At 36.6% G+C, this 21,967-nt stretch overlaps 1 protein-coding gene across 7 annotated transcripts in view; it reads left to right on the top strand.

Moving 5' to 3' along the window:
* Nucleotides 1-20,859, top strand: part of ELF1 (E74 like ETS transcription factor 1) — a 104,794-nt gene extending 83,935 nt beyond the window's left edge. For 5 of the 7 annotated variants that reach the window (XM_029210334.1, XM_029210333.1, XM_029210335.1 and 2 more), the window contains exons 4-9: nucleotides 1,781-1,888; nucleotides 3,419-3,586; nucleotides 8,886-8,969; nucleotides 9,917-10,109; nucleotides 11,061-11,504; nucleotides 18,749-20,747. In XM_029210334.1, the coding sequence (XP_029066167.1) occupies nucleotides 1,781-1,888; nucleotides 3,419-3,586; nucleotides 8,886-8,969; nucleotides 9,917-10,109; nucleotides 11,061-11,504; nucleotides 18,749-19,343 (1,592 nt within the window). In that variant the 3' untranslated portion in view covers nucleotides 19,344-20,747. Of the gene's footprint in view, nucleotides 1-1,780; nucleotides 1,889-3,418; nucleotides 3,587-8,885; nucleotides 8,970-9,916; nucleotides 10,110-11,060; nucleotides 11,505-18,748 lie in introns of all 7 variants that reach the window. The other 2 variants (XM_029210338.1, XM_029210337.1) reach the window with 2 other exon arrangements.
* The last annotated feature ends 1,108 nt before the right edge of the window (nucleotides 20,860-21,967 follow it).

Genomic DNA, 21,967 nt, shown 5'->3' with positions numbered 1-21,967 from the left:
ATCTTAAATGACTCAGCCTAAACCCATCTCTTCAGGAAGCCTTCCTAACTTATAATGATATACAGTGCCTGTAGTCAGTCTGCTCTATACTGTAAAACTGATCACTGTTATTTTCTTAGACAGTATCTAAGTATCTGTTACCAATAGATAAGGAAAAAGGTCATGTCCTATACTATTGTATCTTCCACATTTCCTTGTACAGTTACTTAAGAGTGATAGTCATTCAATATTTTTGCCAGCTGGGGATTTGCAATCAACGAAGAATTTTGTAGATTCTTGGAAATCTTCAGTCTAAAAGAGAGTGTGAACTGTTTAGGAAATATTTAGGATAATAAATGTTATAATATTCTAATGGAAAGTTAAGGTAAATTTCAAAGAACTACAGATTTCTTGGAAATCTGGTTATAATCTTAATAATGAAGAGGAAAATGATTTTGTTGCTTCTCTGGATTGAATAGGAATAGGGAGAGGACAGTGTGTAAATGATCACTTTCATTCGATTGAGAAAAAGAACTTTTGCTTTAAGTACTACGTTTATATTTACTTTCTAATGTTTTGTAAAATTAAAAGGCTTATATTCATTGAGTTATAAACTATCAGTCCAACCCTGAATCTGAAAACCATGATTTTATTTATATATATATATTTTCAAACTTTAAAAAATAACATGTATAATTTTGTCAGTATTGAGGGGAAAATGTAGCAAGTAAGTACAAGGGATTATGGATGATAAATACCACATTCAGGAAACTTGATTTTATCCATGCAAAGAGAGCATTGGTAGCTCTATTTAGTTTCTTGGTGCTGATCCTAGAACTGAGGGGCTAAAAGCCATTCAAGGAATTCGCTGTGCAGCTATTTCGGACACCTCTCTGGGATGCAGAGAAGTGTCTAGTGTCTAGCATGTATTTGGATTAATTTTCATTTGTATTTTAATATTTTTAAAGAACAAAAAAATAACTTGGACTAGGCACAGTTCACAGTAGGGAAATTAGTGTTCTGTGTTACGCATTAGAGAAGAAAGGTACCAGAATACTATAATTATCAAAGAGTGTTTAGATTCTAATCATGTGACTACGACTAAAACTTTTGGTGATGATGGCAATTCACTAATTATAGAAGAATGGAAGAAGATTCAGAAATTAACAGAGACTCATATTCATTCCTGTGAGTGAACTAAGAGTATTGCAATCAGTGTTAGAGCTGAAAGGGACCTGAAACTATCAACCCAGTCGTTTTAAAGTATGGAGTCAACAGAAACAGCACGACCTGCCCAGTGACATCTTAGTTTACTATTCACGTAAATACAAGAATTATCAGAAATGACTGGTGTTTTCCTCCTAGAGTACGAGTTCTATTTTGCTTACTTTTTTATCTCCCAGTGTCTTGCAGAGGTTTTTGGTTGTTGTTGTTGTTATTTTTAATAAAACCCCCGCATCTTGCAAAGTTTTAAATGAGAAATAGTGATTTTCAGTATAGATTTTATATGTTGAGACAAACTATTGTTACCAACCAGAGTATTAAGTGATGTATCCTGGTTCAAGAGATGAGAATCAATGCTTTTTAATTCATTAATTTATTTATGTATTTATTTATTTACTTAGGCCATGCCACACGGCTTATGGGATCTTAGGTCCCCGGCCAGGGATTGAACCTGGGCCCCTGGCAGTGAAAGTGCTGAGTCCCAGCCACTGGACCACCGGGGAATTTCCGAATCTGTGCTTTTTAGAAGAACAAATGTCTTGTAGCTAATTCTGTTTTCTCTTTAAATGTATTGTAGTTGAAGCTTCCTGTCATAATGGGGATGAAACAATTGAAACTATCGAGGCTGCTGAAGCACTCCTCAATATGGATTCTCCTGGCCCTATGCTGGATGAAAAGCGCATCAGTGAGTGTTGTGTTATGACTGTTCATGTTTATATGCTTTTTTTTTTGAAGTATAGTTGATTTACAATATTGTGTTAATTTCTGCTGTACAGCAAAGTGATTCCGTAATACATATGTATACATTCTTTTTTGTATACTTTTCCATTATGGTTTATCATAAGATATTGAATACAGCTCCCTGTGCTATAGTAGGACCATGTTTATATGCTTTGAAAAGCTCTTCTTCCATCTCTCTCTCAGATGATAAATATCAAGAGACCAGAGACTATGTTTTATATTTTTTTGGTCCCAAGTGCATCTTAAGGTACAGTACTAGTTGAGGCACCTTTGCTAAAGTGTTCAGTTAAACAAGATTTTTTTTTTTAATTTAGGGAGTGAGGACATTAAGGATAAAAAAGTAATTTAGTTGTCAAATAGCAGATTATGCAGAATTTCTTCTTAACCTCATTTGTGAAGTATTTAGGGCCCAAACTATTATAATTTAGTGATCTTTAGTCAATATTGATCTTTATTGATCAATAAAAATTGATCTTTAGTCAGTATTCATCAGTGAATAGGCAAAAATCCATTGCAATGTTTTCTTAGACTTGATGGCATAAAATTCACTGCCACATTTATTGATCTGCTTTTAAACCCATGTTCTCCTTTGGATGTAGTCAAACTCATAAACTTAATTATTATGAAATCAATTTAAGATGTTTATTGAATATTTTCTATACGCACAGCAATGTATCAGGCAATAACATGTTATGGAAATGAACAGATCTTGTTTCTTTCCTCAAGCTGACAGTTTTCTTTTGAAGATAGTTGTTTATGTAAATAACTGTAAAAGCCAAAAATAAAGGCCATGAGAGGGATAGCAGAGTGTTCTGGAAGGAGAGATTTCTCTAGCTGAAAACACCTGAGACAGGCTTTATGGAGGCAGTGTTTTGACCTGGGCGATTAGTAACAAATAAGCTTTTCATGGGTGGAAGAGACAGGAAGGGGCATTCAACATAGGCAGAGGCAGACACAGACCTGTAAAAAAAAAAACAATGAAATGTTTGAGATTCAGAATGCTTTGGTATAGCTGAAGTATAAGCTTCATAATGGTTTGTAGATTGTGGAACCTCAGAATGGCATGCTATGGAGTTTGGGTTGTTCCTGTCTTTTTTCCCCTGTAAACTATGGGAAGATATGTTAATTTTATTTTTCTTTCTAATCTTCAGGGTGTAAAGTTTTTATAGAGAAGAATAATATGGTCAGGCCAGACTTAGGTTTTAAAGAAAAACTTTAGCAGCAATGTGAAGAATGGAGAAGACAGACAAGATAGACTGGGGATAGGAAGTCAGGTAAGGGAGGCGTTGAATAGTCCCATCAAGCCTGGACTGCCTCAGGGTACTTGACTTAGGGCAGAGGAAATAAAAAGCAGGGACTAGATTTCAAAATCTTATTTCTATTTTAATCTTCAAAGAAACAGGAAATATTTTATGAAATTATTTTGATTTATAATACAAAGTTGATTACAATTAGTTGATTTTATTTCCATTAGATAATAATATATTTAGTTCATCTGAAGATGACATTGTTGTTGCCCCAATCACCCATGTATCCGTCACATTAGATGGGATTCCTGAAGTGATGGAAACTCAGCACGTTCAAGAGACATATGCACATTCACCAGGACGCTCATCACCAGAACAACCTAAGAGAAAGAAAGGTGGGTGGTTAATTTGTTAAGGGAAAACAGTCAACTCTTGATGTGGAATCTAAATATAACTTTTATTCAAGGATATTTCTACCTGAATTAAAACTTACGTGAGAAAAAATTGAATGTACAAAACAGAGTTATTTCTTCGTATTAGATGAATTTAAAGAATTATTTTATACTTTTTTATACATTTAAAATACTTGGTCTATCTCACAGAAAAGGGATTTTCCAACTTTCTAAAGCCTCAATCTTTTATCTAAACTCTTTTATCCAAGCTCAGAAAGAGCTCAGGGGTAAGGGCTGAGGTCAGTTTCCTTCCGCAGAACGTAGTTTGAAAACCACCAGCGTAGATTCCAGTATAAGATTCCAGTGGGAAGAATACAAGTTGGGAATCAGCAGGTAAGTAATTGAAGAGGGAAATGTTAGAATGTGTTAGAGGGAATTTTAAAGTTTTCACAAATTAGGACCATACTTACATTCTAACACTGACACTCTTCCCATTTCATTGCCTTTTGATTCTACTCCAGCTTGTTTGATATTTTGAGTTTAATATCTTGGTTGATGGCATCACCAGCCACCACGTAACCTAACTTCACATGAAAGTAAGGGAAATTCCAAGAGCCAAAAATGCAGAGGAAAATAAGAGTGACCTGACACTGCAACAGCTCTGAGGGCTGAGAAGGACATGTCAGTCTGGATGTCCAAGGGGCTTGGTTTTATTGCCCACATAGAGGCAGATGCTTAAGTCTTGGTCCAGTGCAAGATGGGCTATTAGACAGAGACCTCAGCATATAATTGGGATCCCTTAGCTATACCCTAAGGGGAAAAACAGTCCACCCTTTGGCACAGACAGATGTTAAGAAGCTTGTATTTCTTAGCTGGGTGGAAAAAATTTTTCCTTTGAGAATTCATAATCCTAGGTTTGTCTTAACTTAGGTTTATGATTAGATTTTAAACTGTTACTGACTTTAGGAATTTCCAGTCAAGTAATTAACATAACAATGGCCCCAGGCTGGCAGTAACTTTGGGCACCAGGCGAAGCTCTTGTAAAATTGCTTTGGCACCTCATACGTTTAATCCAGGCTGCACAGTATTTCTTCAAATAAAACCCTATTGAAGGTGAACTCACATTTCAGTATCACAGAATGCATAAGAAAGATACTTCCTGAATGAGAAGCAGCAGACATAGAAAACCCTAAGGTTAGTTTGCTAAGAACCTCAGATAATAGGATTATCAAATAGAAACTTTCAACGAATATGATTGTAATTATTAATGCAAGGGAATAAAAAGCATTGTCAAAGAATGAGACTATTAAAAAATACCAGGTGAAGCTTCCTCTTCTAGTCCAGATGGAGTAACAGAACCTGACTTGGCAACAATTTTTTGGATATGTCACCAAAAGCACAAGCAACAGAAGCAAAAATTAATAAGTGGGACTACAATAAATGAAAAGACTCTGCACAGCAAAAGAAACAATCAACAACATGAAAATGCAACTTACAGAACGGGAGAAAATATTTGTAAATCATATATCGGATGAGGGGTTAATATCCAAAATATATAAACAATTCGTATAACTCAATAGCGAAAAAAAATCCAATTAAAGAATGTGCAGAGGACCTGAATAGACGTTTTTCTAAAGGAGACATACAAACAGCTAGCAGGTACATGAAAAGATGCTCAGTATCACTAATCATCAGGGCAGTGTAATCAAAACCACAGTAAGATACCACCTCACACCTATAGAATGGCTAGAAAAAGTGATAGAAAAGACAAGAGATAGAGTGTTGGTAAAGATACGGAGAAAAGGGAATCTTTCTGCTCTGTTGGTGGAAATTTAAATTGGTACAGCCACTGTAGAAAACAGTATGGAGGTTCCGCAAAGAGTTAAAACTAGAAATACCGTATGATTCAGCAATCCCACTTCTTAGGTATATATCCAAAGGAAGTGAAAACAGGATGTTAAAGAGATACTTGCACTCCCATATTCTCTGCGGCATTATTCACAGTAGCCAAGATTTGGAAACAACTAAGTCTTCATCCACAGATGAATGGATAAAGAAGATGTGATATATAAATACACAGAATGGAATATAATTCAGCTGTGAGAAAGAGGGAGATGTCAGTCAAGGGGTACAAACTTCCATTTATATGATGAGTAAGTTCTGGGGACTAATGTACAAGCATGGTGACTATGGAAATTTCTAAGAGAATAGATCTTAAGTGTTCTCAGAAAGGAAGTGATTATTATGTGAAGTGATGGGTATGTTAACTAACCCTACTGTGGTAATCATTTTGCAATATATAAGTATATCAAATCATCATGTTGTACCCTTTAAACTTACACAATATGTCAATTATATATCAATAAAGCTGGAAAAAAAAACCCAACAAAAACAGAACCTGGATTTACCCTCCTGTTTGAAACAGCTAAAACCACAGATAAAATATATGAAGCAATGGTACTAAAGAAAGTGGTGGACATCTGTCAACAAAAGTGAGTGATCCCTGGGAAACAGGAAACCAATGAGGTGAGCCCTATGATTACCCCACCTTCCTGCATGGAGGAAATATTTTTGGAAAACAGTTTGAAAATTCCTTAAAGAACTTAATGTATACTTGACATGTGACCCAGCCATTCTACTACTCAGTATTTACCCAAAAGAAATGAAGCCATACATTTAACAGAAAAACTTATGCATGAATGAAGGTTCTTAGCAGCTGTATTTGCAGTAGCCCCAAACTGGAAACGACCCAAACGTCCATCACCTGCTGATTGGATAAACAAATTTGTGGTATATCCATACAATGAAAGACCACTCAGCAATGAAATGAAATGTACCATTGATACATAAAACAAAAATGGATGAATTTCAACATAATTATGCTGAGGGAAAGAAGGCAGACTCCCTCCCCCTCTGCCAAAAACAAGAAGAGTATGGTTCTGTTTATATAAAATTGTACAAACTGTAAATTAATCTATAATGACAGAAAATATATGAGTGGATTGGGCAGGGTGGGGAAAGGTGAGATGTGAGGATTACAAAAGGACACAAAGCATTTTTGGGGGCGAAGAATATGTTTATTATCTTTGAGTGTAGTGATGGTTTCACAGGTGTATACATATGTCAAAACTTATCAAATTGTAAATTTAAACATAAGCAGTTTATTGTATATCAGTTATACCTCAATAAAGCTGTTTTTAGAAAGTGAAAGACTAACATCCTATTTAATGGTGAAAGGCTGATATGATAAGGAACCAAATAGAACACATAATATATGGGTTAAACAGCAAATGAGTCACTGCTTAAGAGAATTAGTGAGCTCCAATACAGATCTGATGTAGAATAAAAAATATGAAAGAGTTAGAGATGTGAGGATTGAGTGAAAAGGTCTACATGTTTAATCAAAGCTCTAGGAGGAGAGAATGTGTAGAGTGAGGAAGAGGCAGTATTCAAAGATAATGACTGAGGAATTTTCAAGAATGATGTTAATCCCAGCATGGTGAATCCTGAGTAGCATAACTAAAATAGATCCAAGCCTAAATATATTATGGTAAAAATGTGGAACATCAAAGACTCCCCTCCACCCCCCGTCAAAAAAAGAAAAGAAAAAAAAAAAAAAGAAGAAGCAAACCAACCAGGGAGGATCTGCATTACCTGAAGAGGATTGATTATTGGATTGGCAGCTTACAAGCTCCCAGTAAAGGCTGGAAGGGCTGGATATGTTCAAAGCACTGAGAAGAAATAACTGTTACCAGAATTTCTATACCCAACTAATCTGTAATTCATGTGGAGCTGTGTACATTGCCACCGTGAACAGTAAGGAAGATGATGGAGAGGATGGATATTGGGTAGGCTACTGACAGTATCTGCCATGACTAAAACGAGTGGAGGAAAACTGGGGGATAAAGAAAATATCGATCAGAGCAAGTCAATAAATAGCATAAAGTAAGATGGGAGGAAGGATAGGAGCTAACTGAAGTCTGGCTTCTCTCAGTCCTTACTGTCATGAACACAGTTAGCTAGAAGTCTCTGTGTCATGCAGAGGTTCTCTGCAGATGTCTGCAGTGATGGAAGTTGAGACACCAGGCTCCTACGGTCTACGTTTGTACATCTGGTAGTTTCAAGAGGAACCTGGCCTTAAGAGTGACTTTTTTGACCCTCTTTTCCTTGACTCTTACCTTAACTTCAGAAATGTTTTCCTGGGAATTCCCCAGCAGTCCAGTGGTTAGGACTGCATGCTTTCACTGCCCAGGGCCTGGGTTCAACCCCTGGTTGGGGAACTACAATCCCGTAAGCCACGCGGCATGGGCAAAAAAAAAAAAAAAGAAATGTTTTCCTATTCAGTTTGTCTTGGGATGTGTTGTCACTAACCTTGTGACTTTAGCTCTAGGATTCTGCTTTTCTAAATTACTGCCTATATTATATTACCCCAGCATTCACCCTTATGATCTAAGATCAGAGAGTCAGCTTCAAGAATGTAGGGGTAAATGGTACTAACTAAAGTATCTATTTATGCTTAATCTTCATTGTCTCTCATATACAGGGTGGTAGTCTGTTCAGACAGCATCATCAGCTTAACCTAAATCATAGGCAACGTTGCTGCCGAGTTGTGGTTCTAGATAAGTGGCAAAAACAGATCACAAACACAGTTTTAGAATAGTTGGTTGACCCAGACTAAGGCTGCACAAAATATAGTTTAACCCTGTTGCATTGGACTTGTTTAGGACTGGATGATGGATAATCATAAAGTAAATTTGTTTGCTGTAAATTGAAAGAAATATAGAAGGATGAGATGTTTAAAAATACACAAGAAAATAAAAATGGACTATGTGGTTCACAAAAATTTAGCCTCACTTACTTTTTATATCTCTAGAAGTTTTGGGTAGTTTCCAGTATTTGAGAACTAACCAAGAGGCAGACAAACTGTGTGGCTTATTTTTTGAGCCCAAGTTTTATCAGCATCAAGAATATTCCCCCAGATTTTAAGAAAGCACTGTCAGTATTGTCACCTCAAAGACAAAATGTAAAGTTTAAACTTAACCTCATTTTTACAAATGAGCCAAAGTATCGTTTTCTACATAGAAGTGTTTGTGATCTAACCTAAGTTAATGTCAAATTTTTACTGAAGTTATTTTCCTTTTAATAAATAGCACTTAGGAGACCAATATATGTGTTCCATGTATAAAATATTTGGCACTTGAAATTTAGGATACATGACAAAACAGCATTTATAAACAGCTAAATTGTCCATTCCCTCTCTCTTTTGAGGGCAAATATTTATGTAGAGCCATTGTGATTTCAGGGAGAAAAACTAAACCACCACGACCAGATTCCCCAGCCACTACACCAAACATATCTGTGAGGAAGAAAAACAAAGATGGGAAGGGTAAGTACTACTACTGTAACTTCCCTATAATACTTATGGGTCAAGTAACATTCAGATTGCTTTAAAATGTCTGCATATTTTAAGTAGAAACCCCCAGCTTTTATTGAAATGGATCTTATTGCTGCCACATGCTTATAAGGTACGGTTACCACCTTCTGTAGAAAGACTGGTAATAATGTAGTCCAAGAAATCCATCTAGGAGATTTTCACTTACCTGTCAAAATAATCCATCCTTTCATTTTTTTTTTGGCGGTACGCGGGCCTCTCACTGTTGTGGCCTCTTTCCCGTTGCGGAGCACAGGCTCCAGACGCGCAGGCTCAGCGGCCATGGCTCACGGGCCCAGCCGCTCCGCGGCATGTGGGATCTTCCCGGACGGGGGCACGAACCCGCGTCCCCTGCATCGGCAGGCGGACTCTCAACCACTGCACCATGGGGGAAGCCCATCCTTTCATTTAATAAAGAGCCTCTTGGAAGAATTCAGCCACGTTAGGTTTTCAGTTCATAGACACTTTATTATATTGTCTTGGAGTTTTAGTATTTTCATAACTGCTGCCTAAATTTGAAGAAAATTATTAAGGCTAATCTTCTGGCTCTTTATATAAAAAGAACAACTATTGAAAGGTTTTGTACAACTCTTTCTCAGTTTCTTAGGCGTAATAATGGTTCTTAAAGAGGCTGAAAAAAAAATTTGTCTCAAAGTGCTTTCTCCCTGAGTCATTACACATCTAATTGGCAGGATTGCTCTGTTCAGACATCTTATACGGGACTAATAAAAAGATCTATGTTAGACCCTAAAAATTATGACCATTATATCACCAGTACTAACTGAACTGTGTAGTATGTTTGTATAATTATAGATGGAACTTAAGAAGACCTTTAGTTGTGTTTTATTGTGTTCTTTCAAATGAAATTTTGGGCAGTTAAAAAGAAATTGCTTTTGTTTCAGGAAACACAATTTATCTTTGGGAGTTTTTACTGGCACTGCTCCAGGACAAAGCTACTTGTCCTAAATATATCAAGTGGACCCAGCGAGAAAAAGGCATTTTTAAATTGGTAGATTCTAAAGCAGTGTCCCGGTTGTGGGGGAAGCACAAAAACAAGCCTGACATGAATTATGAGACCATGGGAAGAGCCCTCAGGTACGTGAGGCTTCTGTAGTTCACTGTGTGACCAGTAGCGGTTCCTAAATACTGAAAAGTAGGTGACTTCTAAAAAGTGCGTTGGTTAAAGAAATGGTGAATTTTATTGTTGAAGGGCTGAAACCTCACTGCTTATAGAAATGAGTATTTAAGTTGAAATCTCATTTCAGTCTGGGAAAACGTTCTCCTTCCTCCCCCTAAATCTTCATGCAAACGAGATATTTTATTTATGAAGGGATCAGAAAATGTTAAGCTGTCATCAGAAATTGTAAATTGACCACAAGGCTCACGTTTTGAGTCATTAAACTTAAGTTCAGCACAAAGTAACAACTAGTGGTAATGCAGGTACTGAGTAAGAGGGTGCATTTTTAAACATGAATCTCAGGTATGATGTGTAATATATTGTGTTGGAATAAATTAATGCTTCGAGTATAATATTAGCCATTGTGAAAATGTTGAACAAAAGTATCACTTAAACCCACTTTTAGTTTGTTTTTCTTGTGATCATGTCATTTAGTCTTCAGGATCTGGGTATATTTGAGAAAGATTTATTAGAAATATCAGTGATCTGAGAACTCGGTAAACTTTTAAAACCAGAACTATTTAGTTACAGTTGGCATTTTATTTTTTAACTCACACTTTTTAAGTTCTTGATTTAATTAAAATAAATGACAGAATTTGAATCACTTCTATTTGTACATCATTAAGTTTTGTACAGAAAATTGTTTCAGAGTTACTGAAGCAGATTTAAACAGGTTAGGGACATTATAATTATAGTAAGCTATGGAAGAGAAATAAAATAGCTACCCTTCATTTAGAAAGTCTTTTCTCACCTGTTTGTTTCTAGCTTTAAACTTCTGTTTATGATTAGGAAATTTTTATTGTGTTGAAGATTATTTTAGTTTACGTATAACTGAATACAATATTGATGAAATTGTCTGCTTTGAATAGGTACTATTACCAAAGGGGTATTCTGGCAAAAGTAGAAGGTCAGCGCTTGGTGTATCAGTTTAAGGATATGCCGAAAGACCTTATTTATATAGATGATGAGGATCCAAGTTCCAGCATAGAGTCTTCAGATCCATCACTGTCTTCAACAACCACTTCGAGTAGGAACCAGGCAAGTCGATCGAGAGTATCTTCAGGTCCAGGGATAAAAGCAGGAGCCACTACAGTTCTAAAACCAGGGAATTCTAAAGCTGCAAAACCCAAAGATCCTGTGGAACCTGCACAGCCATCAGAGGTTCTTAGGACAATGCAGTCCACACAGACTCCATATCCTACCCAGCTCTTCCGGACTATTCATGTAGTACAGCCAGTACAAGCTGTTCCAGAAGGAGAAGCAACCAGTAGCATGCAGGACGAAACATTAAATTCTTCCGTTCAGAGTATTAGGTGAGAAAATTAAACTTACTGGTGCAGATCATTGTGCGATGTTTCTGACCAGAGTCGTCTTTAAACGTGTCAGGATTCAGAAGTGAAAATAAAACTTATATACATGTCAAGCTAGAATTCTTGGTCAACAGATTGTTTCAGCAGCGTTGCATCAGTCCTGTGATTGTATCAATGATTCCTTATTTTTATTTATTTATTTATTTTTTTTAAAAGCACTCTTTTTTTTTTTTTTACAAATTTATTTACTTTATTTCTCTTTGGCCGCGTTGGGCCTCCGTTGCTGCGTGTGGGCTTTCTCTAGTTGCGGTGAGCGGGGGCTACTCTTCGTTGTGGTGCACGGGCTTCTCACTGCGGTGGCTTCTCTTGTTGCCAAGCATGGGCTCTGGGTGTGTGGCCTCAGTAGTTGTGGCGCATGGGCTTAGTTGCTCTGCGGCATGTGGGATCTTCCCGGACCAGGGTTCGAACCCACGTCCCCTGCATTGGCAGGCGGATTCTTAACCACTGCATCACCAGGGAAGACCCTATACCTTACTTTTAAACTGTGACATTACTTGATGTTATTCAATCAATTTGAATCAGTTCTCTATAGCTTTGTGTAACTGAATTGATCCATATAAGAAGGGATCCACATATAAGAAAATCCAGAGAATAGTTTCAGATCTTTTTTCAAACAAAGTTAGAAGCTGTAAAAATTTAACATAAATTTACATATCATGACTCTTTGGAATGCATTGAGTTCTAAGAAATCCACATTAGTCTTTGGGAAGATACTATCTTCTCAGATAGTATCCAGAATAGTTCTAAAGTTCAAACAGTTGGAGGCCAAGAATCGAAGGTCCTCTTTTTCGGGCTTTTAGAGTGGCAGAGTTGGAAGAATAGTTTTGTGGTTTAATCAAATCTGCCTCATAACCCCAGAAAAGACATGAAACAACAAATTAGACTGCTCTATTGCAGACACTTGGGACTGGTCTTGACTGATTTAGAACGGGGAAAAGGGAGGAAGGCAGAAAATTAGATGGACATTTTCAGGTTCTGTTTTTCCATTTCTACTGCCATGAATTTCCAGAACATGAATTATAATAAAATATAGGAGCCCCTCCAAATCCAGTAAAAATGATTCTTTGATTATTTTCATTAGCTGACTTCAATCTTACAGTTGTATATTCTAGAATATAAATGCCGGGTTTTTGTTCAATTGATCTTGAAGTATACATTACCTAGAATCAAAACAGACTTATAGACGATTCAGTCTTCCTTGTATGTTCCATTTAAAGTTTTGACAAGTTTGATTTAAGAGAATTGAATTCTCTTAAATCGTTGACTTGTAAGGAGTATAAAGATCACATTTTTTCCATCTTAATTAAAGAAGTACTTACTTAACTCTGTATTTTCCCTTTAATGTTTTATTTTCCTCTAAGTTCTGTTGGTTACTTATGATGACTGAATATCTAATGGAAATTATGTGGTTCCTCGCGTTGATTTCTATGCTCTTTGTCATCTTATCATTGTATGTATTTGTGTTGATATGAAACATACAATGGCCACAGCTGATCACTGGGACTCCCTTCTTGGACTGATTCAGTTGTTTTTTAGCATCTCTAATCAAAGTTTCCTTTTTAGACCTAGAGAATAAAAACAAACCAGAAGAAAAACAACAAGAGCAACAAAAACACATACCTTTAGCTCTGAAAGACAGTAAATTGTGTATTATATTGGATAGTTTATTACTCTGAATGTCAATTTCTGAGTAAGACTCACTGCCAGATATTAAAACATTGTAATTACACTCCCTACCTCTGATTTTCAAACCGTCTTTGGTGTACCTTTCAGAATCTTCATTTCCACAGTCTCAGAGTTCTGTGGACTCTCTGCCTGCTTCCTGTTTCTCCTATTTTTTTCTCTGGCAACCTACATGTTACCGATGCATATCATTATGTGATGTTTCTGACCAGAGCCATTCTTTGTTTAATGGCTCAAGAGTCAGCATTCGTGATAGTGCCTTCTTGCAGCTTTTGTTAGATCTGTTTTGCACACAGAGTACAGTTCAATTTCTGTAGCCTCCACTGCCAGCTCTCACTCTACTCATAATTCCTTCCTTGCTCTCCAGCTAAAGCTTACTTCTTGCCTGTACCACATTCTGGTACATAAACCAGGTGTTTCAGGTGACTTTAATGCCTGTCTCCTGCTATACATTTAAATCTGTAGGAGCTAGATTCTAGTCATTGTTCTTTTCCTAACACCTAACATAGTCTGACATATAACACCCCCTCATATTTATAGAATTTATTTTGAAGTAGTGTATATGATCATTCTTTATCTCCTTTTAGAATAATGAGTTCTCTACGTGGACTACTTATAAAATGAAGAAATATAAAATTTAACTTTTCAAACTTAAAGACAGTTTTTTTCTTTTCTTTTCTTTTTTTGACCATGCTGTGCGGCTTGTGGGAGGGATCTTAGTTCCCTGACCAGGGATTGAACCCGGGCCCATGGCAGTGAAAGCGCTGAGAACTAATCACTGGACCGGCGGGGAATTCCCAAAACACAATTTCTTCTCGTGGAAATTATTATGTATTTATATGAATGTATGTATGTATCCACATACATTCTTTTTTTTAATATAAATTTATTTTATTTATTTATTTTTTGCTGCGTTGGGTCTTCGCTGTTGCACATGGGCCTTCTCCAGTTTCAGCAAGCGGGGGCTACTCTTCCTTGTGGTGCGTGGGCCTCTCGTCGCAGCGGCACCCCCCATTGCAGAGCATGGCCTCCAGGTGCGCGGGCCTCAGTAGTTGTGGCTCACAGGCTCTAGAGTGAATGCAGGCTCAGCAGCTGTGGCGCACAGGCCCAGTTGCTCCACAGCATGTGGGATCCTCCCGGACCAGGGCTCGAAACCCGTGTCCCCTGCATTGACAGGAGGATTCCTAACCACTATGCCACTGTGGAAGCCCCACATACATTCTTAATCATTCATTTGACTTTAAAAAAAATTATTTTCTCATTTGGTTATATTTTATTCCCCCCCCCAAATCCTACTTATTTTCACTGTAATTATCCCAACTTTTAACTATGAGAAATTTCAAAATATGGGAAGGCTGAAATAGTACACCGAACAACTACACCATCCACTTGGATTCACAGTTGATAGTATTTTGCCTTATTTGTTTCCTCTCTATATTTATTTATACCCTTTTTTTCCTGTTTGGCTATTTGTCAAGTCAGTTGACATCACCATGACATTTCACCCCTAAATACTTCAGTGTACACTCTTTAAGAATAGAGACATCCTAAATAATCATATTATCACTCCTAAGAAAAGTAACAGAAATTTGGCTATATCTTTCTTGACTACTTTTTAATAAAATCAAAGACCTTTGAAATATTTTTTTCTATAGTTGAGGGAAGGTCAAATGATTATGACTTAAATTTAGATTATTAAATTAATATACAGCAAGAGATGATACTTTCAAAGAACTCTCTATATTCATACACTTTACATATATTAATGTATAGAAAATTCTTATTGCTCAGTGAGGTGTAGGTAATATTCCTGTTTTACAGTTGAGGAAACAGAGTCAAGGAGAGGCCACGGAGCCTGGTCACCTTTAGTAAGTGGTGAAGGTAGTGTTTTAATGCAAGCAGTTTAGTCTAAAGCAGTGAACTTAATGAGTTGCCATACTGTTAATTCAGTTAATTCACATAATCACATGAATTATCACTTACCTACAATGAAGTAGCAATATATTTTTTCTCAAGTTTTTCCTTTGCTCTTTTCTTTGTATCTCACATAATTGCACATAGAGTTATCCCTCAGTATCCTCAGGGGATTGGTTCCAGAACCCCCTGTGGAGTCCAAAACCTGAGGATGCTCAAGCCCCTTATGTAAAATGGCATAGTATATGCATATAAGCTCCATACACCCTCCCATATACTTTAAATCATCTGTAGATTACTTATAATACCTAAAACAGTGTAAGTGCTATGTAAATAGTTGCCAGCATGTGGCAAATTCAAGTTTTGTGGTTTGGAACTTTCTGGAAACTTTTTTTGGGGGGGCGTGGATATTTTCCACCAGAGAGGTTGGTGGAATCTGTGGATGTGGAGACCGTGGATATGGAAGGCCAGCTGTATCTATATTGAAATTGATTAAATTTCCTTAATTGATTTAGGGTATATATGCTCAGTTTTACAAATTTTAACTTTGGCTTCACAAAAATAAACCTCTGGTAAAATATTTTCCTAAAATTGTTCCTTGGTAAATCTGCAAGTCCATATACCAACCCAGTATAACTTATTTCTCTATAATGTTTATCCAAGTACTAATAGTTTGTCTTAGGGTCTTTTAAATAATTAGCCTCTAAAAATGTATAATGTATACATTATACATTTTAAAGCAGTGTAATGGAGTAGGAAGAATGTGGGCATAACCTTCTCGCCCTCCAGCCTTCTCAATTATTAGATGTGACGCTGGATCACATTAACTAACTATTCTGAGTCTGTTTCCTCCTCTATAAAATGAAGATGATATTATTTAAGCTTACAGGTGGTTGTAACAATTAAATGACACTTTCTGACATCTGATATTCAACAAAAGCCAAATATTATATTGTATATGTTTCTTAGCTTCAGAAAGTTTGAGGAATTTTAAATTACCAATATTGTACCAGTTGGTTACAAGCAGCTTAAGTTTTTTAAAAGTAGTTAACTGTAATATAACCTTTGTTATATAATATAATGAGACACAACTGACAGTTTAATCATTAACTAAGAAAAAAAATAATTTAAAATTCCTGTGTTTAGGAAAAGGCTGTGTAGTATTTAATCCTTTAATCTCTGAATTTTTTATTAGTGAAAATTTATTGTTTTAGAATTTGTTCAAATAAGCTAATATATTTACATTGCAGATATATATATATATATATATATATATATATATGTCTCAGTATATATATTTTCTGGCAGATGGCAGTCAGGTGTTCAGGAAAGGGACATCTTTTTCTGACTTGAATAAAAGCATTGAAAGTCTAGTGATAGCCCTGATGAGCAATAGGGAAATTTTCCAAGTACATTATTGCTCATGCCACATCTGAGAGAAGGAAAGGGGAAGGGGGAGGGGTATGTATTAAAGGTTGTTAACTCCCCACAGTTTAAAGATCTAATAGAAGGTATTCATCTTTGGCTGAAGTTATTCAGGACTTAAGAAGTGACAGTATGTTGTAATGGTTAAGCACATAGGCTCTGCAGTTGAATGACCCCTTTTCTTATTTAACTGCTCACCTTATGCAAGCTGTTCAACTACTTTGTGCATTAATTTTTTCATATGGAAAATTGGGATAATACTTATAGGGTGGCAAGGCTATACATACTTATAGATACAATCTGTGTGCTTCCTATATGCCAAGTTCTATTTTATCTATACATACATGTACATGAACTCTTGGCATGGGAAGCCCTTGGGTCTTTTTTATTTAAAAAATGGTATCTGTCAGCTACCATTTGCAGGCTTAGATTCCACCCAAGATATCCTGATTCAGGTGGGCAGGGAAGAAGGGAGGCACAGTGTATTTTGGAAAAGTGCCCTAGTTCCCGAAGTTATTCTGTATCCTTCCTACTCATCCCTTCCTGCCCAATAGTATTAGTACATCTGGCCATACCCTGCCAGCCTATTAAATCTTCATTACCTGACTCATATTCTCTTCTAGCAGTGTCCTTCAAGAGAGCTGCCGATCTCCTGCTGTAGACTACTCCTCACAGTGGTGACTATGGTGGCAAACTGAACTTGGGAATCAGTATCCTACATGTATGGGTGGGCTGCAGTTATCGTGCGTCTTTCTGCTTCCTTTGAACTTCTTCTGAGTTGTGCTGAGTCATCTTTCCATCTAGCCCATTTGTCTTCTCCTCCAGAATTTCATTTCTCACATGTGACAGGCCACATAATTGTAACTTGCTAAAATTTACCTGTGATAGTCTCCTGGCAATAATTAACATTTGGTTTACGGGGACTAATCCAGCTCCTAGCCATTTGGAGTAGCAATCATCTCTCTTTTGTAAAATAGCTTTATAGAATTCAGAGGAAACACAGTTGAGATCCAGATGCTGAGTTTTTTCAACAGCATTTGTTTTATATTAACAATGGCCATAACTGTAAACTTCACAGCTGTGAACTTTTAAAATTAGATTGACTTATAATATCATTTATGTACCACTTTTCTTCAATAAATGGAATTAAAACCTTACATAAACTGGATTTTACGTTAAAGGATTTTTTTTATTTTTAAAATTTTTTTTGCGGTACGCGGGCCTCTCACTGTTGCGGCCTCTCCCATTGCGGAGCACAGGCTCCGGACGCGCAGGCCCAGCGGCCATGGCTCACGGGCCCAGCCGCCCCGCGGCATGTGGGATCTTCCCGGACCGGGGCACGAACCTGCGTCCCCTGCATCGGCAGGCGGACTCTCAACCACTGCGCCACCAGGGAAGCCCACGTTAAAAGATTTTATGTTAAAATTGTATCTTTATGACTAAAATTTGTGAAAATTACTTGAGCTGAGAAAACTGCTAAAACACGCCTCTATTTTTGCCAAGGGTTGGCCTTATTTTTTGTTCTATCTGCCAGCCTAAAGAACCCTCATGAGTTAATTATATTCATGACTTGTTTTATGTAATATGAACCATGAACTATTAAAATTTTTCTAATAATTCTGTCTCATACATTTAAGATTGTTTTTTATTTTAGTTAATTGAGCGTTTTCTCTATATATAGAAAAACAGGTTGAAAACAATTATAATCATGTGAAGTTTGGTAATTTGGTTGGGTATATTGATGACATTACCCCTCAAATATTAAAATGATAGTGAGTCCAATATGTTTATTTAAAAGTCCCTAATTTTCTTTCAGGCAGCTTATACATAACTTCCTTGGGAAACATTTTGATACCCTCCTCCCCCAACAAAATTGCTTCCCCATTTGTGTTAATATAGCACTTAGTATAGACTTTTTTTTTTTTCCCACCAGATGGTATCATAGTTAATGGACTGAGAGATTTGTGTTGGGCATTTTTGTGTTGGGCATTAAACATAGAGTGTTTAATGCAGGGTCTGGCGCAATGTTTATGTTGTGTTGAAAATATGGGAAGGAGCATTTGAAATGAATAACTCATGTTTTGTCAAAGTGAGTTGTCAAATGTTAAGTTTTAAACAATGTAGAATATGCTAATTTCCTCACTTTTATTTCATAATCTCAATAGGACTATACAGGCTCCAGCCCAAGTTCCTGTGGTCGTATCTCCTGGGAATCAGCATTTGCACACAGTAACACTTCAGACAGTGCCAATCACAACAGTTATAGCCAGCACAGATCCATCATCAGGTGCTGGATCTCAGAAATTTATCTTACAAGCCATTCCATCATCACAGCCCGTGACAGTACTGAAAGAAAATGTTGTGCTCCAGTCGCAGAAGCCGGGCTCTCCTCCTTCCATTGTCCTGAGTCCTGCCCACGTACAGCAGGTTCTTACTAGCAATGTTCAGTCCATTTGCAATGGAACCGTCAGCGTGGCTTCATCTCCGTCCTTCAGTGCTACCACACCTGTGGTGACCTTTTCTCCTCGCAGTTCACAACTGGTTACTCACCCACCTGGCACTGTAATCACTTCAGTTATCAAAGCTCAAGAAACAAAAACTCATATACAGGAAGTAGAGAAAAAGGAGGTTGAAGATAATTTGAAAGAAGGCACTGGGGAAACTGAGCAGCAGTCACAGCCTTATGTGATGGTGGTATCCAATGGATTTACCTCTCAGGTAGCTATAAAAAACGAACTGCTGGAACCCAACTCTTTCTAAGTAATATACCAAAGGAATTACAGATGGTGGTTTTTTAATTGAACATTTTCAGTTGTATGCAAACTATTGATTGATTCTAAGGTAAATTCTCCAAATGTTCCTAATTTTATAGTAACTTGTTAAAAATAATAACTTAGAGTTAATTTTGACTTTGTTAGATGAGGGGAGGAAAACCCAGGTGTTTCCTTTTGTTCTTCAAATGTTTCAGAATTCAATTGTGAAGGAACAGGCATTTTATACTATGAAGACATTCTTTTGAGATTTTTTCCAGTGGCTATATCATAAGCATTTTTAAAGTTTCTTTTTAAATTTTACATTGTATTCGCTTTTCTGAGTCTTCTGTAAATACAGTACTTAAATATGACATCAGGAAATTTATATAGGAGCTATTTTCATTCCACTTGTATAGGTTAAGTCTTGACTCTTTCAAATGCAAGACACCTATTTTATGCCTTGTTAAAATTATGATTTCACTTAGATCGACTTTAGTTTGTTGCACTGTATATTGAACTATTACTATGTAAATTATAACATTAAAAATCGAAATGTGCCCATGATATGGCTGAACCTGTTTCAGAAGCAGGATAATATAAAAGTATCAGCCTAAGAGTGGCTCTCCTACTAACTAGTTGTATAACCTTGGGCAAGCCACTTGATCTTTCTGGGCATCATAAGAGGAGGGATGTATTGGATTAGATTAGATGATCTCCAATTTCCTATCTAGTTCTAAATTTTATGATTCTAAGCCCTATGTTTTAAGCTTATCTCCTACTGTAAATATAGCTAAAATATTGCAGAAAAATTAATGACCCTACAAAATTCATTTTGCTGTTACCTGTTAAGATTTGCTCTGAACCTGAATTCCTCCTAAATACTTTGTTCATTAACTCTTTAGGCCACTGTGCACTGTGGTCCACTAGTAAAAAACTTATGTTGCTGAGTGCTAAATGATATACTGCTATTCTGAAAGAGTCAGGGCTCTTTAAGGCCCCAGAAAGCAACCAAGCCTTGGGCTAATCTGGCTGAGTAGTCAGTTGCTATAAAAGCATAATTGCTTTATATTTTGGATCATTTTTTTTTATTGAGAGTGGGGGGAGGGGAATTGCATACAAAGATATACATTATATATCCCAGTTTCTGAAATGCAATAGTTTTTAGATTACTTTTTCAACTGTAAATAATGTACATTTAATTTCACAAGAAAAATTGTTTTCTGCAAATTTTCTAGTATAGCAAAAAGAAATTTTTGTAGTTGAAAGAATCATTATGTTTAGAGGTCTAATGTTATATGTTTTCATGTTACAGAGTGAATTTGTATTTAAACAAAAATTTAAATTTTGGAATCCTCTAAACGTTTTTGTATCTTTAATTGGTTTATTATTAAATAAATCATGTAAAAATCCTGTGTTTTTGTTTTCAAGAAAATGTTCCTTAAGAACAAGTATACAATGTTGCTAGTATTACAGTGTTATTCAACGTTTATATAACAGCCTCCATTAGTCAGATTAGAATTGCAGAATGTCATCCTCTCAGTTTTCCTTTCTACCATGCCAAATGGCAGTTTCCGGACACGACACAATGGATTACAAAGCTCCAAAAATTAGAAAATAAAATGTTCCCAGCGATAATATTAAACACACTCTAAAAAACAAGTTTTCTAATTAGAAATTAGATCAGTTAATTGTTAAACTTGGAAAACACAGAAACAGAAAAATGTAACAAAATTAAAATCTCAATCCAATACGCCTATACCCAGTAGTAACTTCCACTTATTCATTTCCTCATGTCAGTTAATATTCTTCCCAAATATGATTTTTTTTTTTTTTTTTGCAATACGCGGGCCTCTTACCGTTGTGGCCTCTCCTGTTGCGGAGCACGGGCTCCAGACGTGTAGGCTCAGCGGCCATGGTTCACGGGCCCAGCCGCTCTGCGGCATGTGGGATCTTCCCAGACCGGGGCACGAACCCGCGTCCCCTGCATCGGCAGGCGGACTCTCAACCACTGCGCCACCAGGGAAGCCCCCCAAATATGATTTTTAAAGGAGCATTCTTATCTCTGAAGATGGAGGGAAACAGAGAAGAATCTGAAGGAAAAGACCTTGCTAGTTTTCTCCAGTTTACTACCTTTAGCTCATACCCTTCTGTTCCATTGTTTTTCTATGACTTTCCATTCTTCATCACACCTAGTATAAAAATGTTCAGGCTTAACCATTTCTTTGAGTCTTCATTTCCTTATGGAGGCTCCCATGTTACAGAAAACTTAAATTTGTATGCTTTTCTTCTTTAATGTCTTTGTCAGTTTGAGTTTTAGGCCCAGGCAGGGACCCTAAGAGGATCAAGGAAAAGTTTTCCTCCCTTAAAACTCTAGCCATGCATCCCCTAATATAATCTCCCAGTACTGAACTCCTGAACAGGGACATAACTCTTACTCAGTATGTGGCCTTTCTACATCAAGTCATTGATTCAACATGTATTAAGGAAGTACCTGCAATGTTACTGTCACTGTCCTTAACTTATAAACCTGCTGCTTTCCTCACTTTCCATTCATTCTTTTTCTTAAAAATTTCATTGAAGTATAGTTGATTTACAGTGTTAATTTCTTTTATACCGCAAAGTGACTCAGTT

This window comes from Monodon monoceros, unplaced genomic scaffold, assembly GCF_005190385.1.
Source record: "Monodon monoceros isolate NGI ecotype Baffin Bay Population unplaced genomic scaffold, NGI_Narwhal_1 Super_Scaffold_8, whole genome shotgun sequence".
Lineage (NCBI taxonomy): Eukaryota > Metazoa > Chordata > Mammalia > Artiodactyla > Monodontidae > Monodon > Monodon monoceros.
Note: the sequence above shows the minus strand (reverse complement) of the source record. Positions and strands in the feature narration are given on the sequence as shown.